Source organism: Symphalangus syndactylus, chromosome 5 (assembly GCF_028878055.3).
Source record: "Symphalangus syndactylus isolate Jambi chromosome 5, NHGRI_mSymSyn1-v2.1_pri, whole genome shotgun sequence".
Lineage (NCBI taxonomy): Eukaryota > Metazoa > Chordata > Mammalia > Primates > Hylobatidae > Symphalangus > Symphalangus syndactylus.
This window is the reverse complement of record NC_072427.2, coordinates 94,061,038-94,085,185: the sequence shown is the minus strand read 5'-3', so window position 1 is coordinate 94,085,185 and position 24,148 is coordinate 94,061,038. Positions and strand designations below refer to the sequence as shown.

The 24,148-nt window shown below is 48.3% G+C and overlaps 1 protein-coding gene and 1 pseudogene across 4 annotated transcripts in view; one reads left to right on the top strand and one right to left on the bottom strand.

The window, feature by feature from the left end:
* The first annotated feature begins 1,148 nt into the window (after nt 1-1,148).
* DOP1B (DOP1 leucine zipper like protein B) overlaps nt 1,149-24,148 on the top strand; it is a 135,346-nt gene continuing 112,346 nt past the window's right edge. For all 4 annotated transcript variants that reach the window (XR_008657863.2, XM_055279637.2, XM_055279638.2 and 1 more), the window contains exons 1-2: nt 1,149-1,322; nt 9,370-9,533. Coding sequence is in view for 3 of the 4 variants with exons in the window: in XM_055279637.2 (XP_055135612.2) it covers nt 9,396-9,533 (138 nt within the window). In the remaining variant the exon portion in view is untranslated. The remainder of the gene's footprint in view (nt 1,323-9,369; nt 9,534-24,148) is intronic.
* Nucleotides 13,603-14,853, bottom strand: LOC129482970 (large ribosomal subunit protein uL3-like; annotated as a pseudogene).

Below are 24,148 nucleotides of genomic sequence, written 5' to 3'. Positions count from 1 at the left end.
GGTTGGCTGGAGCCGCAGCTGGGTGGGGACAGGGCCTGTGCTCAGGTGAGCACTGCCTACCGCGCACCCTCCAGGTGCGTCCTGCCCTGAAGCGGTCGGACTGGACCGTCCAGGTCCCAGCGCTCGAGAGGATGGCAGGCAGGGGCTGGGGATTGTCTGGAGATATGAATGCTTTCTAAGGTTGACGTCAAGGTCTCTTTCCTGAGCCATAGTCCACGTGACTAGCTCCGTCCAGGTAGAAATGATCTCATCTCTCCTGTCGCCCAGGGTCAGAAACCTGAGGCCCGTGCGGGCTGGGGCAACTTAGCGGGGGTCCCAAGCCCGCCGCGCCCCCTGCGCTCCAAACGTGTGTGGAGGACTTGGACACGTTTTCCCTCTGGGCTGGACATGGCCCAGAGGGAAAAGATGGGGTGAACCAGGTGCCGCGCACCCTTCGAGGAGCCCCCGCTTCTCCGTTTCTGTGAGTGACTCCAAAGCACCTCCGAGGGCCGATACACGCGCGGACGACCCTGGGCGGGCACTGACCAATGTCCCCTTCCACTCGGTTGTGTCGGGGGTCCCCAGGTGAGGCGCGAACGCCGCCCCGCTCACCTGTACGAGGCCTTTCCCGGAGCAGCCCGGCTACGAAGCGACGCCCATGGCGGGGAGGCTAAGGAAGACTCCCGCTCCCTCACTCCGCCGCTGCGGCGACTGAACCGCCCCAGCACGCCGGAGCCCTCCCCAAGCCCCGCTCCCAAGCTGAAGCCCCGCCCCCGCACCTATGGCCCACCTCCAGGCCCCGCCCCTGATCCCGCCTCCATGAGTCAAGCCTCGCCTTTCAGTCCAGCCCGGCCCTTCGAGGCCCCGCCCCTGTTGTTATGGCCCGCCTCCAGGCACCGCCCTTGATCCCGCCTTCATGAGCCAGGCCCCGCCTTCCAACCGAGCCGGCCCGTCCAGGCCCCGCCGCTGTACGTACAGCCCACTTCCAGGCCCCGCCCTTGATCCCGCCTCCATCGGGCAGGCAACGTCTTCTAGTTCCGCCCCGCCCGCGGAAACCCCGCCCCCGCGCGCCTATGGCCCACCTCCAGGTCCCGCCCCTGAGCCCGCCTCCAGGCGTCCAGCCCCGCCTTCCAGCCCCGCCCCAAGCCCCGAGGCCCCGCCTCCAGGCTCCGCCCCGACCCCCGCGGTGGAGAAGAGCCGCTGCCGCTGGTTCTCCGGCGCGGCGCTTCCTCCGCGGTTGTGGCTCCCGGCCGCTTCGCAGCCCTGCCCAGTTTCTCTCCCGCAGCCCGGAGGGCTCCTCCGCGCCGCACGTGAGCGCGCCCGCCAACAGGGCCGCTGCCGCGGTAAGTCGTGCCCGTGCCCTGCCCGGCGTCCAGTCCTCAGCCGCTGGGCAAAGCCGGAGGAGCCGGGCGTCTCCTACCCGCCGGCCTTCCCCGGGTCCAGAGGGCTTGGGCGGCGCCGTGGGGCGGCCCGGGGTGCAGGTGGCTTCCTGACGCGCGGCCCGGGCCCGCGGCGCGCGCTGCTGCAGTGTGGGGGCGGGGAGCTCGGGGCCGGAGACCGGGAGGGCAGCGGGGAGACTGGGTGGGGTCCCCTCGGGTTACCCGACCCTGGCGCGGAGGATGTGATGCCGGCCACGCCCTCGCCGAGCGGGGCGGCAGGTGCAGGTCAGGGGTGGGTGGCGGCCCGAGCGCCCTCCCGGGGCCGGCCCACGGCGAGACGCTCAGCCTTTGTTTGCTCGTGAGGTCCTGGCTGGGGAGGAGGCTGGGGACACGGACCTGTGAGAACTGAGGGCTTTCCTCGTCGGGGAAGACCCTAGTCTTCCAGTCAGTCCCCAGGAGAAGGGATCCGGGCCGCAGTGCGCGCTCCGCCAGCCTGGCCCCTGCGCCCTGCCGGGTTCCCGGCTGCTCGCGGGACTGTTACCCGCAGTGTTGCCTTACACTCGCGACTGCAGCCCCGCAATTGGGAAGACTTTGCTACGATTTTTTTGGTAAGGTGAGGGAAGACCGTCCCCCCGGCCCCACAAGCCTACTGCCATTAGGTGGCTTAAATTTTTTCCAGAACAATTTAATTACCACTTTGAAAGACCAAATTCAAAACAGTGTGTCCCAGAGTTGATTAAGCCCATTGGTGATGAGGGTTTCTGTGCTGTGGACTAAGGATCATTATCAGTTTTATTACTAATAGTACAGATCTGTTATCTGTTGCTAAATGTTTTTGTTTATGTGGTAGGGTCACTGTATCCTCATTTTCATCGAACTGAGGAATGTTCCTTCATATAAACGTATTTACAGTGAACTTTTTTGGGATCTGGCAGTTGGTTTTTCTCTTGAACTTGTTTTTTTTCTATATTATTATTATTGTTATTATTATTATTATTTTTGAGACGAAGGTCTCATTATGTTGTCCAGTCTGGTCTCAAACTCCTGGGCTTAAGCAATCCTTCCATCTCGGCCTCTTTTTTTTTTTTTTTTTTTTTTTTTGAGACGGAGTCTCGCTCTGTCGCCCAGGCTGGAGTGCAGTGGCGCGATCTCGGCTCACTGCAAGCTCCGCCTCCCGGGTTCACGCCATTCTCCTGCCTCAGCCTCTCCAAGTAGCTGGGACTACAGGCGCCCGCCACCACGCCCGGCTAATTTTTTTTTTTGTATTTTTAGTAGAGACGGGGTTTCACTGTGGTCTCGATCTCCTGACCTCGTGATCCACCCGCCTCGGCCTCCCAAAGTGCTGGGATTACAAGCGTGAGCCACCGCGCCCGGCCCCATCTCGGCCTCTTAAAGTGCTGGGATTACAGGTATGAGCCACAGTGCCCAACCCTGAATTTGATTTTCTATGAAATTAAAAATGGGTAAAGTGAGAGATTTCTTGCCGACATTTTTGATTTTAAGGTATCTGAGCAGATACACTTCTTATGTGATTACTTCTTTGTGTCTCTAGTTATTTATGGGCTGTATAACTGTCGGTTTTACTGAACTGTTCAATCTCTCACAGGAGACATATCCAGGATAGATTGCAAGATCATTGGCAAAAGAGCTATTTAAGGACTGAACCAATAATTTTATCACTAGCATAATGTAGTGGAGACCCTGTACTATCTCACTGACCTGAGCTCGAATCTGGTTCTCCTAACTGCTGGGTGTGTGACCTGGGCAATTTTCTGAATGGCTGGACTTCCAATATCCTCATCTTGGGCCTAATACCCATCTCACAGGACTCGTGTATTGCATCAAAGAAATGCATGCAGCCGGGTGCAGTGGCTCACACCTGTAATCCCAGCACTTTGGGAGGTCGAGGGGGCGGATCACAAGGTCAGGAGATCAAGACCATCCTGGCCAACATGATGAAACTGTGTCTCTACTAAAAATACAAAAATTAGCTGGGCTTGGTGGCACACGCCTGTAGTCCCAGCTACTCGGGAGTCTGAGGCAGGAGAATCGCTTGAATCTAGGAGGTGGAGGTTGCAGTGAGCCGAGATGGCGCCACTGCACTCCAGCATGGCAACAGAGCGAGACTTTGTCTCAAAAAAAAAAAAAAAAAAAAAGATAAGAAATGCATGCATAAGGCCAGGTGCGGTGGCTCATGCCTGTAACCCCAACACTTTGGGAGGCCGAGGTAGGAGGATCACCTTAGGTCAGGAGTTTGAGACCAGCCTGGCCAACATGGTGAAACCCCGTCTCTACCAAAAATATTTTTAAAAATTAGCCAGGCGTTGTGCCGGGCGCCTATAATCCCAGCTACTCGGGAGGCAGAGGCAGGGGAATCGCTTGAATCCGGGAGGCAGAGGTTGCAGTGAGCCAAGATCACACCACTTTACTCCAGCCTGGGTGACAAGAACGAGACTCCATCTCAAAAATCAAAAACCAAACCAAAACAAACCAAAAAAGAGACCGAGCGCAGTGGCTCACGCCTGTAATCCTAGTACTTTGGGAGGCCGAGGCGGGCGGATCACCTGAGGTTGGGCGTTTGAGACCAGCCTGACCAACATGGAGAAACCCCATCTCTACTAAAAATACAAAATTAGCCGGGCGTGGTGGCACATGCCGTAATCCCAGTTACTCAGGAGGCTGAGGCAGGAGAATCGCTTGAACTCAGGAGGCAGAGGTTGTGGTGAGCTGAGATTGCGCCATTGCACTCCAGCCTGGTCAACGAGCGAAACTCCATCTCAAAAAAAAAGAAGAAAAACAAATGCATGCATAAATGGTGAGTTTACCAAGCTCACCCAGAAGACTTGCTTGGTAGCATAGCACGTGCCCCATATTTTGAAATAAAGGAGCTTGCATGAATGACGATTTCCAAACTTCTCACGTGTGCTGGTAGTTACACCAAATAGCACTTTCTTCATGTGGCCAACCATAACACTGAACTGCTCCAGCTACCTGCTCTTACCTGGCTGATGCCCTCCTTGCCATGAGCAGTGGCGTCCCTTGCCACCCCACCTTCTAAATACACACCTTATCGTCAATACACACCTTATCACAGTTCTCTTCCTGGTAACTCTAGCCGTCCACACTTCTGGACTTTGAAGACTCCTCTGCCGGTGGCTGAGTTTCCTCTTGGTATCATCAGACTCTCACTTTGTCCACCCTCTGTCACTTATGTGTGTTAAAAGGAGCAAGGCCACTTTGTCCACCCTCTGACACTTACGTGTGCCACATTAAACTGAAATTAGGTATTTAGGTACTTCCACTTTTATTAGGCTATGAACTATGAGAGTAGGGACCTTGTCTTATTTATGTTTCTTTCCCCCATGTTTAGACACTTAGTAGAGTGAACAGACTGTGCACCATTGGAGTATTGCGGTGGTTTAGAGATGCTGGGTTTCAGAACTGAATTTTCTGGAAAAAAAAAAATAGTATGGACCGTTTGGATATATCAACTTCTTAGTCTTTACTTGGCAAAAGGAACAAACTACCAGCTCTCATTACCATCTTTTCCTTAATATTTTCAAAATGTGTGAAGGCAGTTATTTCAGAAAAAGGGACAGGCTTTCCCAGGAATGAGTAGGCGGTCTTATTTTGTGGGTGGGCGTGCAAGGTGCAGTATATTTTTGCAGAGAGGCACGCATATGCAGGGGCTCTGTGGCAGGATGGGTCTGTCTTGGGGTTGGAGGGTGCAGTGACAGGTGGGTAGAGTCTTGTAAGCTGGAAAAGGGGTTGTTTGGTTCTATTTTAAGTTTTCTTTTCTTTTTTTTTTTTTTTTTTGAGACAGAGTCTCTGTCACCCAGGCTGGAGTGCGGTGGCACAATCCCAGCTCACTATAACTTCCACCTCCCAGGTTCAAGCGATTCTCCTGCCTCAGCCTCCTGAGTAGCTGGGATCACAGGCATGTGCCACCGCACCTGGCTAATTTTTGTATTTTTAGTAGTGACGGGGTTTCGCCATGTTGGCCACGCTGGTCACGAACTCCTGATGTCAGGTGATCCACCTGCCTCAGCCTCCCGAAGTGCTGGGATTACAGGCATGAGCCACTGCACCTGGCATTATTTTAAGCTTTATGGAAACAATTTTAAACATGGCAGTTGTATGCATTATGTTTTAAAAGGATTCTTGGAGCACTGTGTGTAAAGGCACTGGAAAGGGGCAAGTGTGGGAGAATCATTGGGAAGCTTCTGCAAACATGCAGGCAACAGGCAGCCCACACTGCGGTGTGGTGATGGAGAGCAATTGAGTCAACAGGTGTTTAGGAAGAAGAGGCAAACAGGACTGGGGTTGAGCACGGCAGATGAAGAGAAGGAAGAGTCTAGAATGATCCCACAGGTGAAGGGGCTACTTTCTGAGAAGGGAAAGATGGGAGAAGGAGCATGTTGAGCAGATGGAATTGAGAGTTTACTGTTGTTTTTGGTTTTTGGTTTTTGGTGGGGACAGAGTCTCACTATGTCATCCAGGCTGGAGTGCAATGGTGCGATCTGAGCCCACTGCAACCTCCGCCTCCCGGATTCCAGTGATTCTCCCGCCTCAGCCTCCTGAATAGCTGGGATTACAGCCACCATGCCCGGCTAATTTTTCTATTTTTAGTAGAGATGGAGTTTCACCATGTTGGCCAGGCTCGTCTCGAACTCCTGACCTCGTAATCCACGCACCTCGGCCTCCCAAAGTGCTGGGATTACAAGCATGAGCCACTACACCTGGCCTAGTTTTATTTTTTTAAACAGCTTTATTGCACTATAATTTGCAGCTCATAAAATTCATTCAAGTATATAATTCAGTGTTGTTGTTTTTGAGACAGGATCTTGCCATGTTACCCAGGCTGGTCACAAGCTCCAGGGCAGAAGCAGTCCTCCCACCTCAACCTCTGGAGTAGCTGGGATCACAGGCATGAGCCACTGTGCCCAGATACTTTCAGTGATTTTTCATACATTTACAAAGTTGTGCAAGCATCGCCATCATCCCATTTTAGCACATTTGCCTTACCTGAGAAAGATCGCCATGCCCAATGGCCATTACTCCGTTTTCATCGCACCCCAGGCAGCCACTAACCTACTTACTTGCCTTCTCTCTAGATTGCCTGTGGAGGGCATTTCATATCAATGGAATCATACAGTGTCTGGTCTTGTGTGTCTGGCGTCTTCCACTAAGTGTGTGTTTTCATGGTTCATCCATGTTGCGGCGTGTATCAGTATTTGGTTCCTTTCCATTGCCTCAGCGTTCCTTTGTGGATAGACCATATTTTGTGGATGGATACTTGTCTTAGTTAATTTAGGCTGCTCCAACAAAATAGTGTAAACTAGGTATTTCTGTTATAAGTGACAGTAGTGTATTCTTATCGTTCTGGAGGCTGAGAAGTTCAAGATCAAGGTGCTGGCAGATTCAGTGTCTGGTGGGGCCTGCTTGCTGTATCCTCACAGTGGAATGAACAGCCAGGCTCCCTTGGGTCTCTTTAATTTAATTTATTTATTTGAGACAGGGTCTCATTCTGTTGCCTAGACTGGAGTGCAGTGGCATAATCGTGGCTCACTGCAGCCTCAACCTCCCAAGCTCAAGTGATCCTCCCAACTCAGACTCCTGAGTACCTGGGACTATAGGCATGTGCCACTACACCCTGCTAATTTTTGTATTGTTTGTAGAGATGGGGTTTCACCATGTTGCTCAGGTTAGTCTCAAACTCCTGGACTCAAGTGATCCACCTGCTTTGGCCTCCCAGGATTTCAGATGTGAGTCACTGTGTTCAGCTCGTGTCCCTTTTAAAAGGGCACTAATCCCATGACATAATCACCTCCCAAAGTCTTCACTTTTTTTTTTTTTGAGATGGAGTCTTGTTCTGTCACCCAGGCTGGGGTATGGTGGTGCAGTCTCAGCTCACTGCAACCTCCACCTCCTGGGTTCAAGCAATGCTCATGTCTCAACCTCGCAAGTAGCTGGGACTACAGGTGTGTGCCACCATGCCCAGCTATTTCTTATTTTTAGTTTTTGGTAGAGATGGGGTTTCACCATGTTGGCCAGGCTGGTCTCAAACATCTGACCTCAAGTAATCTGCCCGCCTTGGCCTCCCAAAGTGCTGAGATTACAGGTGTGAGTCACCATGCCCAGCCGCCAGGGAATGTATTTAGCAGTTGGTAGAGGAGGAGGAAAGAAGTTCAGAGAGGTAGGTGGGAAACAAGCTCTGGGGCTGGAGGGGCCGGAGGAGTGTGTGGGCCAAGCGGAGGCTGCTAGGCTGCTTAAAGAAGTGGTCTGCCGCAGCGTGCTACTGAGAGGTAAAGTGAGGAAACAGAAAGGACCTCTGCCATCGGTGATGTGAAAGTAGTGGTGGTTGCCAGGCGCAGTGGCTCACGCCTGTAATCCCGGCACTGTGGGAGGCTGAGGTGGGTGGATCACGAGCTCAGGACTTCAAGACCAGCCTGACCAACACAGTGAAACCCTGTCTCTACTAAAAATACAAAAATTAGCTGGGCATGGTGGCACGTGCCTGTAGCCCCAGCTATTTGGGAGGCTGAGGCAGGAGAATTGCTTGAACCCAGGGAAGCAGAGGTTGCAGTGAGCCAAGATTGCGCCACTGCACTCCAGCCTGGGCAACAAGAGTGAGACTCTGTCTCAAAAAAAAAAAAAAAAAAGAAAGAAAGAAAGTAGTGGTGGCCTGGTGAAGATTGGATTGGGTCTGGAGTGATCGGAAATTGAAGTATGAGATTTCATGAAATTTTTATAACTGTATTGGCCCGTAAATGAAAGACTCAAGCTTAAAGAACGTGTTGTACCTTCAGTTCAGTTTCTTCCGTTTACCATATTTGCCTTTTTATTTGATTGACTACATCCAACTTGTTTAGCAATCTACCCAGCTAACCGCGTTCACTCATGTTTAACTATATAGCATTGCTCTGTATTTGTCTTTCCTTTCAGACTGAGCAGTACTGGTGAAATACCATTTGTCCTCATATATCAATTAGGATTGTGGTTGGCTGTAACAGAAAACCTGATTGAACAGTGACTTAAACAAATTAGCTGTTATGTGCAGAAAACATACACCAGACATTACAGCATCCGGGGTTGGCGTGTGGTGCCTTCATCATGCCATCTGGGGCCGCAGGGGCTCTGTCGTTCTACTCAGCCATCGTTAGTATGTGGCTTTCGTGCATGTTTCATGACAGGTGCAAGATGTAGCTTCACTCCAACATCATGCCTTTGTTCTAGGCAGAAAGAAGAACAATGGAGGACAAAAGGCTTATGCCAGGAAGTCTGCCTCCTTTCCAAAAGCCTTTTTGACCCACGGCTTCTACTGACATCTCATTGTCAAGAGCTATCACATGGCCACCTAGATGCAAGGGAGTCTGGGAATTACAGTGTTACCGTGAACAAAACCAGTGCTCCCTTAGTACAGAAAAGGAGAACAAGGCATGTTGGGTAGATGCCTGCCACACTTTAAATAAAACAGCCAGGCATGGTAATGCATCCCAATAGTCCCAGCTACTTGGGAGGCTGAGGTGGAAGGAAGGATCACTTGAGCTTAGGAAGTCGAGGATGCAGTGACCCGTGATCGCGCCACTGCACTGCAGCCTGGGTGGCAGAGTAAGACCCTGCCTCTAAAAAAACATAAAAAATTTAAAAATGCCATATGATGGGAGGGGCCGTACTCATTCAAAATTACCAGCTGGCAGCAACATATAGTCTAGCAGCTTTGGAGCTTTGATCCTGGAATTAATTTTGTAAATTACTTGGAGCCCTAGCACTTTTATGCTGTCTGCTCCTGTTTCCTGTTCTCTCCCAGAATCCACGAGGGCGGGAACTATTTATCTTTCATCTCCCACAGTGCCTGGCCCAGAAGCCTTGCTAAATATTTGAACAGGATTGCCCAGTGAGTTTGTGCACAGTTGTGTTTGTGGACGCGTGTCTTCTGTAGCTCTGGGTTGGGAATGATTTGTATCCCTGAATGGCTCTCTCATTTGGTTATTTTTTGATTTGCTTTCAGATACTTTTCTGCTGTGAGAATGTAAGATGGATCCAGAAGAGCAGGAGCTCTTAAATGATTACAGATACAGAAGCTACTCTTCAGTGATTGAAAAGGCTTTGAGAAATTTTGAGTCCTCGAGTGAATGGGCGGATCTCATATCTTCACTTGGCAAACTCAACAAGGTATGTAGGGTGTATCCTATTTGGATTGCATGGAGGTGGGGACGTAATTGTCTTTTTATTACTACAAGAAATTACATGATTATATTATTTTTATTTTATAATCTTTATATTATTACATATTATACAGTATAATCTTTATATTATTTCAAGGAAATACCATTAAATATACAATGATGATTACAACAATTAGAAAATATAGAAAAGAAAAAAACCACTCGTAATTCTGTCCTCCAGTGTTACCCACTGTTAACCTATCAATGTATTACCTCCTTCCAGCTTTTTCTGAGCATAAAAATATATATAGTGTTCATACAGTTGAAGTCTTCTTCTTAACAATGTTAATGTCTAGACAAGATAAAATTTAAAATTGTCAAATTAGGTATTCAGAGACTGTTCTTTGTAGACTCCTTAGGATTTTTATTTATTTTTCTTCTTTGATCTACTTTTTTGATCCTTTTACTGCTGTCTGGTAACTCCTAGAAGAATAAAAGTTGAAATAAATATTGAAATCTGCCCAAAACTTGTATGTGTGTGCATGTGTGTGCATACGTGTGTGCGTGTGTGTGTGTGTGTGTGTGTGTATGGGGTCAGATCTAGGAAAACCAAAACTGGTCAAACGTGGGCTTCACCTTGTACTCTATATCAGGGGTCCCCAACCCCCAGGCCGCTGACCGGTACCAGTCCATGGCCTGTTAGGAACCGGGACGCATAGCAGGAGGTGAGCGGTGCGAGCGAGCGGTGCAAGCGAGCATTACTGCTTGGGCTCCGCCTCCTGTCAGATTAGTGGTGGCACTGGGTTCTCACTGGAGCATGAACCCTATCGTGAACTGCACATGCGAGGGTTCTAGGTTGCATGCTCTTTATGAGAATCTTTTTTTTTTTTTTTTTTTTTTTTGAGACAGTCTCACTCTGTTGCCCAGGTTGGAGTGCAAAGGCGCAACCTCGGCTGACTGCAACCTCCACCTCCCAGGTTCAAGCGATTCTCCTGCCTCAGCCACCCGAGTAGTTGGGATTACAGGCATGCGCCACCATGCCTGGCTAATTTTTGTATTTTTAGTAGAGACTGGGTTTCGCCATGTTGGCCAGGCTGGTCTCGAACTCCTGACCTCAAGTGATCCACCCGCCTCAGCCTCCCAAAGTGCTGGGGTCACAGGCGTGAGCCACCATGCCTGGCCACTCTTTATGAGAATCTAATTAATGCCTGATGATCTGAGGTGGTACGACAGCAGATCTACAGTTTCATCCTAAAACCAACCATCTGCCCTCCCACCCCTCCGCCACCCCATCTGTGGAGAAATTGTCTTCCACGTGGCCGGGCGCGGTGGTTCACGCCTGTAATCCCAGCACTTTGGGAGGCCGAGGCGAGCGGATCACGAAATCAGGAGATCGAGACCATCCTGGCTAACGCGGTGAAACCCTGTCTCTATTAAAAATACAAAAAAATTAGCCAGGCGTGGTGGCGGGCGCCTGTAGTCCCAGCTTCTCAGGAGGCTGAGGTAGGAGAATGGCGTGAACCCGGGAGGCGGAGCTTGCAGTGAGCCGAGATTGCGCCACTGCACTCCATCCTGGGCGACAGAGCAAGACTCCGTCTCAAAAAAAAAAAAAAAAAAAAAAAAAAATTGTCTTCCACGAAACTGGTTCCTGGTGCCAAAAAGGTTGGGAACCACACCGCTATATAAGTGACGTATAGATGGAAGCATTATATTTTCCCATCCTTTCTTTCCCAGAAAGAAAGTGACACAGGGACTTTCAAGTGCTCAGATGACCACTACAACATGTAGGTAGGTGATATCTGGGCTTAGAGAAGCTGTACCTGGCTCTGTTACTGTTCGGACAGGACCTGAGTTTGGAGCCCAAGTGCCAGGTGGGAGTTAGGAGATGTCTAACTCTACTCTGCAGATCTCAGCTCCCCAGGTCAAACACACCAGGGGAATTGGGGTGAGTGAAGAATTTCAGCAGCCTGACCCTCCAGCCCTGACAGATGGCTATCAGGCACGCTGCAGATAGGCAGTTCTTACGGCTCGTGGCCAGTAAGCTGCTGGTCTTTTGCAAGGCATATTTACAACATGTAAATGTCACGGCTCTGTGCTGGCTGGGGTGGATAAATGTTCCTAAGGTCTTTAAAACAGGAAATAAGAGCTTGCAAATTCTTTGGTTGTACAGCTCTATCTCAGGAATTCTCTAGGTGAATGCAGATTGCATTCGCAGACTTGCATGAAGGTAGATTGCTTTTTGAGGGGAAAGGGAGAAGCAGTAGAACCGCCTTGAGTCCCACATTCTTCTGGATGTTTCACTGTTTCAGTACTCAGCCCTCCTGGAGTGTAAGAACAGCCTACTTTTTTTTTTTTTTTTTGAGACAGTCTTGCTCTGTCACCCAGGCTGGAGTGCAGTGGCGCGATATCAGCTCACGACAACCTCAGCCTCCCAGGTTCAAGCGATTCTCCTGCCACAGCCTCCCGAGTAGCTGAGATTACAGGTGCCCGCCACCAGGCCCGGCTAATTTTTTTGTATTTGTAGTAGAGATGGGGGTTTCACCATGTTGGCCAGGCTGGTCTCGAACTCCTGACCTCAAGTGATCCGCCCACCTCAGCCTCCCAAAGTGCAGGGATTACAGGCATGAGCCACTGCGCCCAGCCGAACAGCATATTTATTGTTGGGGAGGGCACAGTCTTCATTATTTCTGTTTTTTCTTTTTCTTTATTGAGATAAAATTCACATAACACAAAATTCACCGTTTACCCATTTTAAAGTGCACAGTTAAGTGCCCTTTAGTACATTTACCATGTTGTGCAACCATTAGTACTCTCTAGTTCACACATTTTCATCACTCCAAAAGGAAACGCACACCCTTTCAGCAGTTCCTCCCCATTCCTCCCTCCCCCAGCCCTGGTAGCCACGAATCTACTTTCCCTGTCAACAGACTCTTCATGGAAATGGAATCATACCATATGTGGCTTTTTGTGACTGGTTTATTTCATTTAGCATAATGTTCTTAAGGTTCATCCATGTTATAGTATGTGTTAGAATTTCCTTCCTTTTTATAGCTGAATAATACTCTATTATATGGGTAAGTCACATTTTCTTTTCTTTTCTTTTCTTTTTTTTTTTTTGAGATGGAGTCTCACTGTGTCATCCAGGCCGAAGTGCAGGGTCACAGTCTCGGCTGACTGCAACCTCCACCTTCTAGGTTCAAGCGATTCTCCTGCCTCAGCCTCCCGAGTAGCTGGGACTACAGGTGCACACTACCACACCCAGCTAATTTTTGTATTTTTAGTAGAGACAAGGTTTCACCATGTTGGCCAGGCTGGTCTGGGACTCCTGACCTCCAGTGATCTGCCTGCCTTGGCCTCCCAAAGTGCTAGGATTACAGACATGAGCCACCGCGCCAAGCCACATTTTTCTTTATCCCTTGATCAGTTGATGGACATTTAGATTTTTACCTTTTGGCTATTGTGAATAGTGTTGCTATGAGCATTCGTGTACAAGCTTTTGTTTGAACCTCAGTTTTCAGTTCTTTGGGGTGCATTCTTAGGAGTGGCATTGCTGAGACATACAGAAACGCTATGTTTAACTTATTGAGGAGCCACTCAGTTTTTTCCCCAGCAGTTGCACCATTTTACATATCCACTAAAAGCAATGCGTGAGTGTTCCAATTTCCTAACATCCTCACCAATACTTATTTTCAGTTTGTTTTTTTTTTAACACTCGCTCTGTTACCCAGGCTGGAGAGCAGTTGTGCAATCTTGGCTCCTGCAACCTCCACCTCCTTATCCCTCAGCCTCCTGAGTAGCTGGGGTTACAGGCATTAGCCACCATGCCTGGCTAATTTTTTATTTTTATTTTTTAATACAGATGGGGTTTCACCATGTTGGCCAGGCTGGTCTCGAACTCCTGACCTCAGGTGATCTGCCTGCCTCGGCCTCCCAAAGTGCTGGGATTACACGTATGAGCCACTGTGCCCAGCCTATTTTCAGTTTTTTTAAATGATAACCATACTAGTGGTGTGAAGTGGTCTCTCCTTGTGGTTTTTTTTTAAATTAATAATTAAAAAAAAAAACTTCTATTGAGACCCCACCAGGTGCAAAACTTTCCTGGAGTTAAGCTCCTTCTTCCTTTGCAATTCGGTCTTTCTTGAGTGGTCCCATGAATGCTTTCTTCTCCTCCATGGTCTGGAAGCGGCCATGGCCAAACTTGGAGGTGGTGTCAGTGAACTTAAGGTCAGTCTTCTCCAGAGCCCACCGTCTGGTCTGCACCGGCAAAGATGTGCAGAGAATGAGCACTCGCTTCTTGGTTCCCACCACACAGCCTTTCAGCCCGACAGAGTCATTGGTCACTTCACCATAGTGGACAAAGCCACCTAGAAGGTTGATGCTCTTGTCAGACAGGACATAGTCAGTGGGGGCATTGTTCTTGATCAGTTTGCTATCCTCGGTAAGGTAGCCCTGGCCAATTTTACAGATCTTCTTGTTGATCTCAGTGCAGTGATGGTCGCCTTTCTGCCCAGCGCATGCCATGGAGAAGGCCACATGGGCAGGATGCCATGCCCCAATCCAGGCCACCTTGCACAGGCCTCGGTGGGTCTTGTGGGGCAGCTTCTTGGTGTGCCAACAACTGGTGACCCCTTTGTAGCCTTTGCCCTTGGTCACCCCGATGACGTCGATCATCTCGTCCAGCCCAAACGCTTGGTTCACAGGTACCTGCTGCTCTAGCCCCTCCTGGGCCCAGTCCAGCTTCTCAGCCATGGTGCCTCTGTTCACTTGGATCTCCATCAGCTGGGCCTTCTGGCGCAGAGGAAGCAGGCATGTCTGGGTGTGGGCAGCAACGCGGGTGACTTGGCAGTGCTTCCTCATGCTGCTGAAGTCTTCTCTGGCTGCTTCTTGCCATCCTCATCCTGCCATTTCTTGCAGTACTTGGTAAAGGCCTTCTTCCTAGATTTATGCCGGTTATTAGAGAAACGCCTTTTGCACTCATCATTGATGTGCTCAGCAAAGATGGTCTTGAAGGTCCGGAGGCCTCAAGGGGTTTCCACATAGCCCGCAATGCCCACAACCCCCATAGGTGGTGTCTCCACAGTAGTCACGGCCTCTACCACCTCCTTCTCTTTCACCTTGGATCCTGGCCTGTCGCCTTCCCGTGTGATATGGGTCATGCCAGCCTTGTATCCCAGGAAGGCTGTGACGTTGACCTGCTTGGAAGGGTCATCCTTAGGGAAGCTCTTCACCTTCCCACGATGCCTATTTCTCCACTCCCATGGCAGGAAGCAGAGGGACCCATGTCTGGGAGTGGAGAACTTTCTGTGAGACATCACGCCATCAAATTCCACTGGTAGAGCTCTCCCTGTGGTTTTGATTTGCATTTCCCTAATGACTAATAATTTTGAGCATCTTTTCATATGCTTGTTGGGCATTTGTGTATATTTTTGGAAGAAATTTCTATTCTAGGCCTGGCACGGTGGCTCATGCCTGTAATCCCAGCACTTTGGGAGGCCGAGGCTGGCAGATCACAAGGTCAAAAGATCGAGACCACCCTGGCCAACACGGTGAAACCCTGTCTCTACTAAAAATACAGAAATTAGCTGGGCACGGTGGCACACGCTTGCAGTCCCAGCTACCCGGGAGGCTGAGGCAAGAGAATTGCTTGAACCCAGGAGGCAGAGGTTGCAGTGAGCTGAGATCATGCCACCGCACTCCAGCCTGGGTGACAGAGTGAGACTGTCTAAAAAAAAAAAATATATATATATATATATTTTATATATATAATATATATATTTTATATATATATTTTATATATGTAATATATATATTATATATATTTTATATATGTAATATATATATTATATATATATTTTATATATGTAATATATATTATATATACATTTTATATATGTAATATATATATTATATATACATTTTATATATGTAATATATATATTATATACATTTTATATATAATATATATATTATATATATATTTTATATATATAATATATATATTTTATATATAATATATATATTATATATATATAATATATATTATATATATAATATATATATTATATATATATATTTTATATATATAATATATATAATATATATTATATATATATTATATATATATTATATATATATATTTTATATATATATAAAAATGATGAGACATGGTAGTGCTTGCTTGTTCTCCCAGCTACTCAGGAGGCTGAAGTAGGAGGATGGCTTGAGCCCAGGAGATCAAGGCTGCAGTGAGCCATGATCATGCCACTACACTGCAGCCTGAGTGACAGAGCAAGACCCTGTTTCAAAAAAAAAAAGACATAACTTTTGTTAGGGTTGTTACCTGAGGAATCCCACCATGGTCTCCTCTTGGATCTCGTTTCTTGTTCCCTGCTGCTGTGATTAACTGTTGAGTTCAAGCAGCCACCTTGAAGAATTTGCAATATATGGTTGAGACAAAGGTGATGCTGTCAGTCCCTACCTCTGCCTTGCCTGAGGCGGCTGACATTCATGGAGAGCTCACTGCATGCTAAGGAGTTGATGTGCATTATTGTATAATACTTAAAATGTATCTTGAGATCCGTCTAAGGTTCAACCACTTGTGCAAGGCCACTGCCAGCCAGTGGCAGAGAGAGGGCTCAGACCCCGACCAGCCTGGTTCCAAAGCCCATGCTTATGAGCAGAGCCTCCAGCCTTCTTCATGTCAATATCTGTATAGCTCATGTAAGGGGAAAGGGCTGTGCTTCTTTGCTGCCAGGGACCCTGTCTCCATCACCCAAATGCAGTAGGTGCAATTATTAGGCCTGTTTTACCGGTGAAGGTTAACCCGCTTGCCCAGTGTCTTATGGCAACTGAGTGGTTATTATGGATTGAATTTTGGCCTCCCTAAAAGAAACCCTGGAGTCTTAACCCTTAGTACCTCAGTATGTAACTTGATTTGGAAACAGCATCTTTACAGAGCTAATCGAGCTAGAGGAGGTCATTAGGGGGTGGCCCTAATCCAGTGTGACTGGTGTCCTGATGAAAAAGGGGAAATGTAGACGCAGACATGCATGAGGGAAGGCACCACGTGAGGATGAAGGCAGAGACCAGAAAGATGTGTCTACAAGCCAAAGAGTGCCAAAGAGTGACAGCAAACTCCTAGCAGCGGGGGGAGAGGCGCGGGACAGATTGTCTATGCAGCCTTCAGAAGGAAGCCGCTCTCTTGACACCTTGATTTCAGACTTAACATGAGAGAATACATTTCTGTTTTTGAAGCCACCTGGTGTGTGGCACTTTATTATAGCAGCCCTAGAATGCTATGACAGTGGTAAGACAAGATCTATTAACACCTCAGTGCTGGGGATAAGGCATTGAACACTAAGCCCCTGCTCTCATGGAAAGAAACGACGCTTTCTTGGCGAGAGACAGACGACAGATGACTGTGTGATGTCAGATGCTGAATGCTAAGAAGAAAAATAAATTGGGGAAGTGGGGTATGGAGGAAGGAGGAGGGAGTGCTATTTTAGACAGAGGGGGAACTGACAGCGTGACCTTAAAGCAGAGGTCAGGGTGAAGTGAGCAAGCTGGGGGGAAGGGCAATCTGGGGCATGGGCCTGTGTCCAAGGCATGGGAAGGGGACAGGAGTAGCCAGAGGACAGAGTGACTAGAGATACAGCAGGGTCAGGCCACTGATAGGATTTTGCTCTGGCGGGGAGGGGAAGCCACTGAGCTTCCTCCCAGGGAGGCTGTGAGCAAGGGAACCTCTGCCTCACCCATTGCAAGAATCCCCCGGGCCGTCAGCAAGCTCAAGAGCCAGTGTGGATGCCCGCACCATTAGGCCTGAGATCAGTTCGTGCCATTACTGGATGTGGAGGGTTTGGATGGTGCTGGAGGGAGCACATCTTGATCAGCATCAGGAATACTTGGTTCTGTGAAACTTGCAACTTCTGTATTCAAGAGTCCCTGATAGGAGTTGATATGAATAAAGAATTTTCTTCACTGGGTGCAGTGGTGCATGCCTGTAATCCTAGCACTTTGGGAGGCTGAAGGCAGAAGGATCACTTGAGCCCAGGAGTTTCAGACCAGCCTGGGCAACATGGCGAAACCTTGTCTCTACAAAAATACAAAAATTATCTGGGCATGGTGGTGCACACCTGTAGTCCAGCTACTCAGAAGGCTGAGGCGGGAGGATCCCTGGAGCCTCAGCCTGGAGCTCTTGCACCACTGCACTCCATCCTGGGTGACAGAGTGAGACCCTGGCTCAAAAAAAAAAAAAGGAATTTTTTTAAGGCTTTGGTGATCGTCACATTTCTTGGACTTATGCACAGAAATTCAGTGAGTAAGAGTTGAGAGTTGGGTGGGGCACAGTGGCTCACACCTGTAATCCCAGCACTTTGGGAAGCCGAGGCAGGTGGATCACCTGAGGTCAGGAGTTTGAGACCAGCCTGGCCAACATGGTGAAACCCTGTCTCTATTAAAAATAAAAAAAAATTAGCCAGGCATGGTGGCGAATGCCTGTAGTCCCAGCTACTTGGGAGGCTGAGGCAGGAGAATCGCTTGAACCTGGGAGGCAGAGGTTGCAGTGAGCCGAGATTGCACCACTGCGCCCCAGCCTTGGGGACAGAGCGAGACTCTGTCTCAAAAAAAGAGTTGAGAGTTGAATTAGGAAAATTCTTTATAATACAGATTTAAACAATGATATAGGACACAAAAGCTTAGGGTCAACATTCTTTTTTTTAAGGTAGGTAACTAAATGTTATAATGCATAAACCTTAGATTTGGAGAAGACTCATCCAGTCAACCCTTTTTTCAACCAAGAAAACTGGTTTCTAGAAGGTCTTGGTATGTCCAGCTGTAGACAGATTCTAATGGTATCATTTTCAAACTTGCTCAATGTTTCAGCATCATTTTTAGAATTTTTCTGTGTTAGAGAATAGTTTATCTTTTTTTTTTTTTTTTTTTTTTTTTTTTTTTTTTTTTTTTGAGATGGAGTCTTGCTGTGTCACCCAGGCTGGAGTGCAGTGGCCCCATCTCAGCCCACTGCAAGCTTCGCCTCCTGGGTTCACACCATTCTCCTGCCTCAGCCTCCCAAGTAGCTGGTACTACAGGCGCCCGCCACCACGCCCGGCTAATTTTTTTTGTATTTTTAGTAGAGACAGGGTTTCACCATGTTAGCCAGGATTGTCTTGATCTCCTGACCTCGTGATCCACCTGCCTCGGCCTCCTGAAGTGCTGGGATTACAGGCGTGAGCCACCTTGCCCAGCCCAAGAAAAACATTTTAATCAAGTGCCTTTTGAGCCCTGAACCCAAGTGCTCTACCAAGCGTGATTTACAGCTTTGATTTTGGAAATGAAGGCTAATAGAAATAAATTAACTCTAGATTTAAAAATCTTATCATTAAAGCTCTTTAAAAAAAAAAAAAACTCATAATGGTCCTAAATGAACCACTTTTTTTTTTCACTGCTTTTATCTGATGACACACTACGGTTTCACAGAGCAGCCATGAACAGGAAGGGCAGCATGAGGTCTGTGGGGTCACACAGTTCAGCTTCCGGAGTCTTCATCAGTTGGCTACAAGCACCTCCTGTTTAAAGCAGAACCTCCTGATGGTGTGTTTCAGAATTAGTGCTGCAGTGTGGTGGGAAGAACACGGGCTGGAGCTTGGAGACCTAGTGAACTACTCCAGCCCTTTACAGATTGGCTGCAAGACCTCTTTACCTAAAAACTTGGTGAGAGGCCAGGCGTGGTGGCTCACACGTGTAATCCCAGCACTTTGGGAGACCGAGGTGGGTGGATTACTTGAGGTCAGGAGTTTGAGACCAGCCTTGCTGACATGGCGAAACCCCGTCTCTACTAAAAATACAAAAATTAGCCTGGCGTGATGGCAGGCACCTGTAATCCCAGCTACTTGGGAGGCTGAGGCAGGAGAATTTCTTGAACCTGGGTGGCGGACGTTGCAGTGAGCCGAGATTGCACCACTGCACTCCAGCACTCCAGCACTCCAGCCTGGGTAACCAAAAACTAAAATAATAAATAAATTAATAAAAACTTGGGTGAGTCCAACAGAATCTTTCTTTTTTTGAGGGTAGAGTGCAATGGCATGATCTCAGTTTACTGCAACCTCTGCCTCCTGGGCTCAGGCCATCCTCCTGCCTCAGCCTCCCAAGTAGCTGAGACTACAGGCATGTGTGCGCTACCATGCCTGGCTAATTTTTGTATTTTCTTTTTGTAGAGACAGGGTTTCACTATGTTGCCCAGGCAGGTCTCAAATTCCGAGCTCGAGTGATCCTTGCAAAGTGCTGGAATTATAGGCGTGAGCTACCGTGCCTGGCTGGGATCCTGATTTTTTACCCCTGCCTGAATCAACTCCTCTTCTCTGTTGACTGGTATTAGTTCACATAAATCCTCTTCAGCCTGGAGTCTGTGTTAGTCTGCTAGGGCTACCATAACAAAATACCACTGGCAGAGTGGATTAAACAACAGATTGTTTTTTTTCACAGTTCTGGAAGCCAGAAGTCCAAGATCAACATGTTGGCAGGGTTGGTTCCTCTGAGGCCTCTCTGCCTGGCTTGGAGATGGTGTCTTCTCCCTTGGTCCTCACAGGATATCCCTCTGGGTGTATCTGTATCCAGATTTTTTTTTTTTCTTTTTTTTTTTTTTTTTTTGAGATGGAGTCTCACTTTGTTGCCCAGGCTGGAGTGCAGTGGCACGATCTCAGCTCACTGCAACCTCCACCTCCCGGATTCAAGCGATTCTCCTGCCTCAGCCTCCAAAGTAGGTGGGATTACAGGCTCCTGCCACCACAGCCAGCTAATTTTTGTATTTTTAGTAGAGATGGGGTTTCACCATGTTGGCCAGGCTGGTCTCGAACTCCTGACCTTAAGTGATCCGCCCGCCTCGGCCTCCCAAAGTGCTGGGATTACAGGCGTGAGCCACCGTGCCTGGCCCAGATTTCCTCTTCTTACAAGGGCACCAGTCGGACTGCATTAAGGCTCACCCTAACTGCTTCATTCTACGTTGATTACCTCTTTAAAAATGCTGTCTCCGGCCGGGTATGGTGGCTCATGCTTGTAATCCCTTGGCCTATGGGAGGCCAAGATGGGTAAATCACTTGAGGTTGGGAGTTTAAGACCAGCCTGGACAACATGGTGAAATCCTGTCTCTACTGAAAATACAAAAATGAGCTGGGTGTGGTGGCGCATGCCTGTAATCCCAGCTACTCAGGAGGCTGAGGCAGGAGAATCACTTGAACCCAGAAGGCAGAGGATGCAATGAACCAAGATGGCACTGCTGTTCTCTAGCCTGGGCAACAGAGTGAGACTCTGTCTCAAAAAAAAAAAGAAAAAGAGAAAGAAAAAAAAAACACCTGTCTCTAAATACAGTCCCAGTCTCAGGTGGAGGTCAGGAAAGGCTTTGCCATAGGAGTTTGAGAGGGATACAATTCAGCCATGACAGAGTGTGATAGGAGGTGCAGGCTGTCTCTCCACCTGTCACCTATTTACAAAGCTGATCTCTGGTGGAAGCCCAGATGGCCTTTATCACACACCTTGTGGAGGAACAGAGGAAGTGTGATTTCTTTAGTCTTGTTCGTGGTCCAGGAGCCCGGTGAGGAGCTTCGACTTTGGGGTGTGTGTTTGTGTGTGTGTGTGTGTGTGTGTGTGTGTGTGTGTGTGTGTGGTGATACAGTTAAGCACCCAGAACTGCTGAGTCAGGAAAGCCTTCCAGGTGATTTGTGCCCCCTCCACCGCATGTCAAGAGCTCTGCACCAGCTTATTCATGGGGCACTGCATTGTGGGGGTATCCTACATGTCTGCTGGGGATGGTCCTTTCAGCCTTCCTCCCTCACTGGAGCCTTGGTGCTCCTGCCACAGTTAACTCTGCACTCCTTATCCCTGCTGGCCAGACCCTGCATGCTCAGTGGCCTAGAACAAGGCCACGAGCCCTGCCAGCCTCCTCGTGTATGAGCTGCATCTCTCAGCCTGCAGGGTGCCTGGTTTCATCTCAGCATCTCACTTGTAGGGCATCATCTGTTAGAGCATGACACCTAAATTTGGGGCTATGATTTTAGCCATTTTCCAGCAACCTTTGTTCTGTTAATCTCTGTGGCTATGACCGTGAGGGTGGAGGTGGTCAGGTAAATGCAGGGCCAGGGTCATTGTGGAATGATAAGGGCCTGAATTGCCTTCTGAGAAGAGACCAAATGGAAAGGATGCTGTTGATGGGAATTCTTGACTGGCTTCACATTAAACTAGATCCTGCACCTCTGCAGGAGAGGGGCCAGCCCAGCATGCATTTGTCTCTGGCAGTGTCCTGATGCTCTTGGCACCGGGATTTAGAAGATGCAGATCCAACTCCCATTTTTTTCCCTCCCCTCCCGTTTCTTTTCTTTTTTGAGACAGAGTCTCACTCTGTCGCCCAGGCTGGAGTGCAGTGAGCGAATCTTGGCTCACTGCAACCTCCACCTCCCAGGTTCAAGTGATTCTCCTGCCCCAGCCTCCCGAGTAGCTGGGATCACAGGCATGTGCCACCATACCTGGCTAATTTTTTTGTATTTTTTGTAGAGTCGGGGTTTCACCGTGTTGGCCAGACTGATCTTGAACTCCTGACCGCAGGTGATCCGCCTGCCTCGGCCTCCCAAAGTGCTGGGATTACAGGCGTGAGCCACCGTGCCCAGTCCTAACTCCCATTTCTAAGGTGTGGCAAAGGCTGCTGAATCTTTTGCTGTCATTCTGTTGTGGGTGCCATGCTGGGGCCCTGATGACGTTGCAGCTTCGCCCCTTCCCCCAGGTTATCTGAAGGAGCTGAGGATGTTCGAGAGCACTGCTACCCCAGGCTTCACAGCAGCCTCAGCGAGGGCCACTCACACTGTAAGGTCGAGGTGGTCTTTTTGAAAAGAGCATTTCTCTTTGCTGAAGAGTCTGATATGCTTTTCAATAATTTGTAGCCAGGATAGTCTATTTACTTTGTGTTTGAGTGAAGGAATATTTTTGCCATTCTTCCTTTCAGGAAGTTTTCCTTTCAGGAAGGCCAACATGGTGAAACCCCATTTTATGACAATATTGTCATAAAAAAATAATATGACAATATTGGGGTTGGGGGGTCTTTAAAAGGTGATCAGATCATCAGTGCTCTGTTCTCATAAATGAGTTACTCGATGTATGGATTAATGCATTGATAGGTTATCCTGGGTGAGGAACTGGTAGCTAAATAAGCAGAGGAAGAGAAGCCTGAGCTAGCATTAGCATGCTCAGCCTCCTTGCCACGTGATATCCTGCACCACTTCGGGACTCTGCAGAGAGTCTCCACCAGCAAGAAGGCCCTCACCAGATGCAGCCCCTTGAGCTGGGCCTCTGTAACTAAGAAGTAAATTTATTTTCTTTATAAATGACCCAGTTTCAGGTATTCTGTTATAAGCAACAGAAAATAGACTAAAACATCCAGTAACCTAACAGAATTGAGTTTATAGATAAGGGAAAGGGTTTGTAACCCACCTACACTATATAAATTCTGCCAAGAGAGTTATGAGCTAGAAACTCTGTGTCAGGCCTTGGTGTGGAAGGTGCTGTGGACTGAATTGTGTTTCTCCTCCTCCCCCTCGAACTCATATGCTGAAGTCTTAACCCCAGTGTAGCTGTATATCAAGGTAGGATCTTTGGCAGATGATTTAAGTTAAATGAGGTGATGAGGATGAGACCCTAATTTAATAGGACTGTGGCCTTATAAGAATAGGAAGAGGCCAGGCACAGTGGCTCACACTTGTACTCTCAGGACTTTGGGAGGCTAAGGCAGGTGGATCACTTGAGCCTAGGAGTTTGAGACCAGCCTGGACAACGTGGGGAAACCCCATCTCTACAAAAACAAACAAACAAACGAAATTAGCCTGGTGTGGTAGCATGCACCTCTAGTCTCAGCTACTTGGGAGGCTGAGGTGGGAGGTTTGCTTGAGCCCAGGAGTCTCTTAAAAAAAAAAAAAAAGAAGAGGAAGGGACAGACTTCCTCCCACCTCGCACCGTGTGAGGACACAGTGAGGAGATGGCTGTCTGCGAGCCAGGAAGAGAGCCGAAACTGCTGGCACCTTGACTGCGGACTCCCAACCTACAGAACTGGGAGAAGTAAATTTCTGTTGTTTAAGCCGCCCACTCTGTGGTATTTTGTTATGGCAGCCTGGGCCAACTAATACAGAAGGAACTAAGTTAAACTTGTATTTTTCAGAAAAAAAGCAACTGTTTGAACAGGAATACCAACATTCAAGCTTGTATTTGAGTCACATACAGGCATTCCCATTTACCTATCTTTTAAAAATAGTCTTTTCCTTTTAAATTTCTTTCCAACTTTATTAGACATACAATAAACTGCAAGCATTTAAAAGTGTATAATTTAAAGAGTTTTGACATAAGGTTTATCCCTGTGAAACCATCACCACTATCAAGACAATGAGCGTGGAAGTTTCCTCCTGTCCTTTTGTCCTCTCCCTCCCTCCCTCGTCCCCAGACAACCACTGATCTGTTTTCTGTCACCATAGATTCGTTTGCATTTTCTGAAAGTTTATATAAATGGAATCCCACAGTATGTGCCCTCTCTCTCCTCTTCTGGTCTGGCTTCTTTCACTCAGCAAAGCTATTTCGAGAGTCATTCAGGCTGTT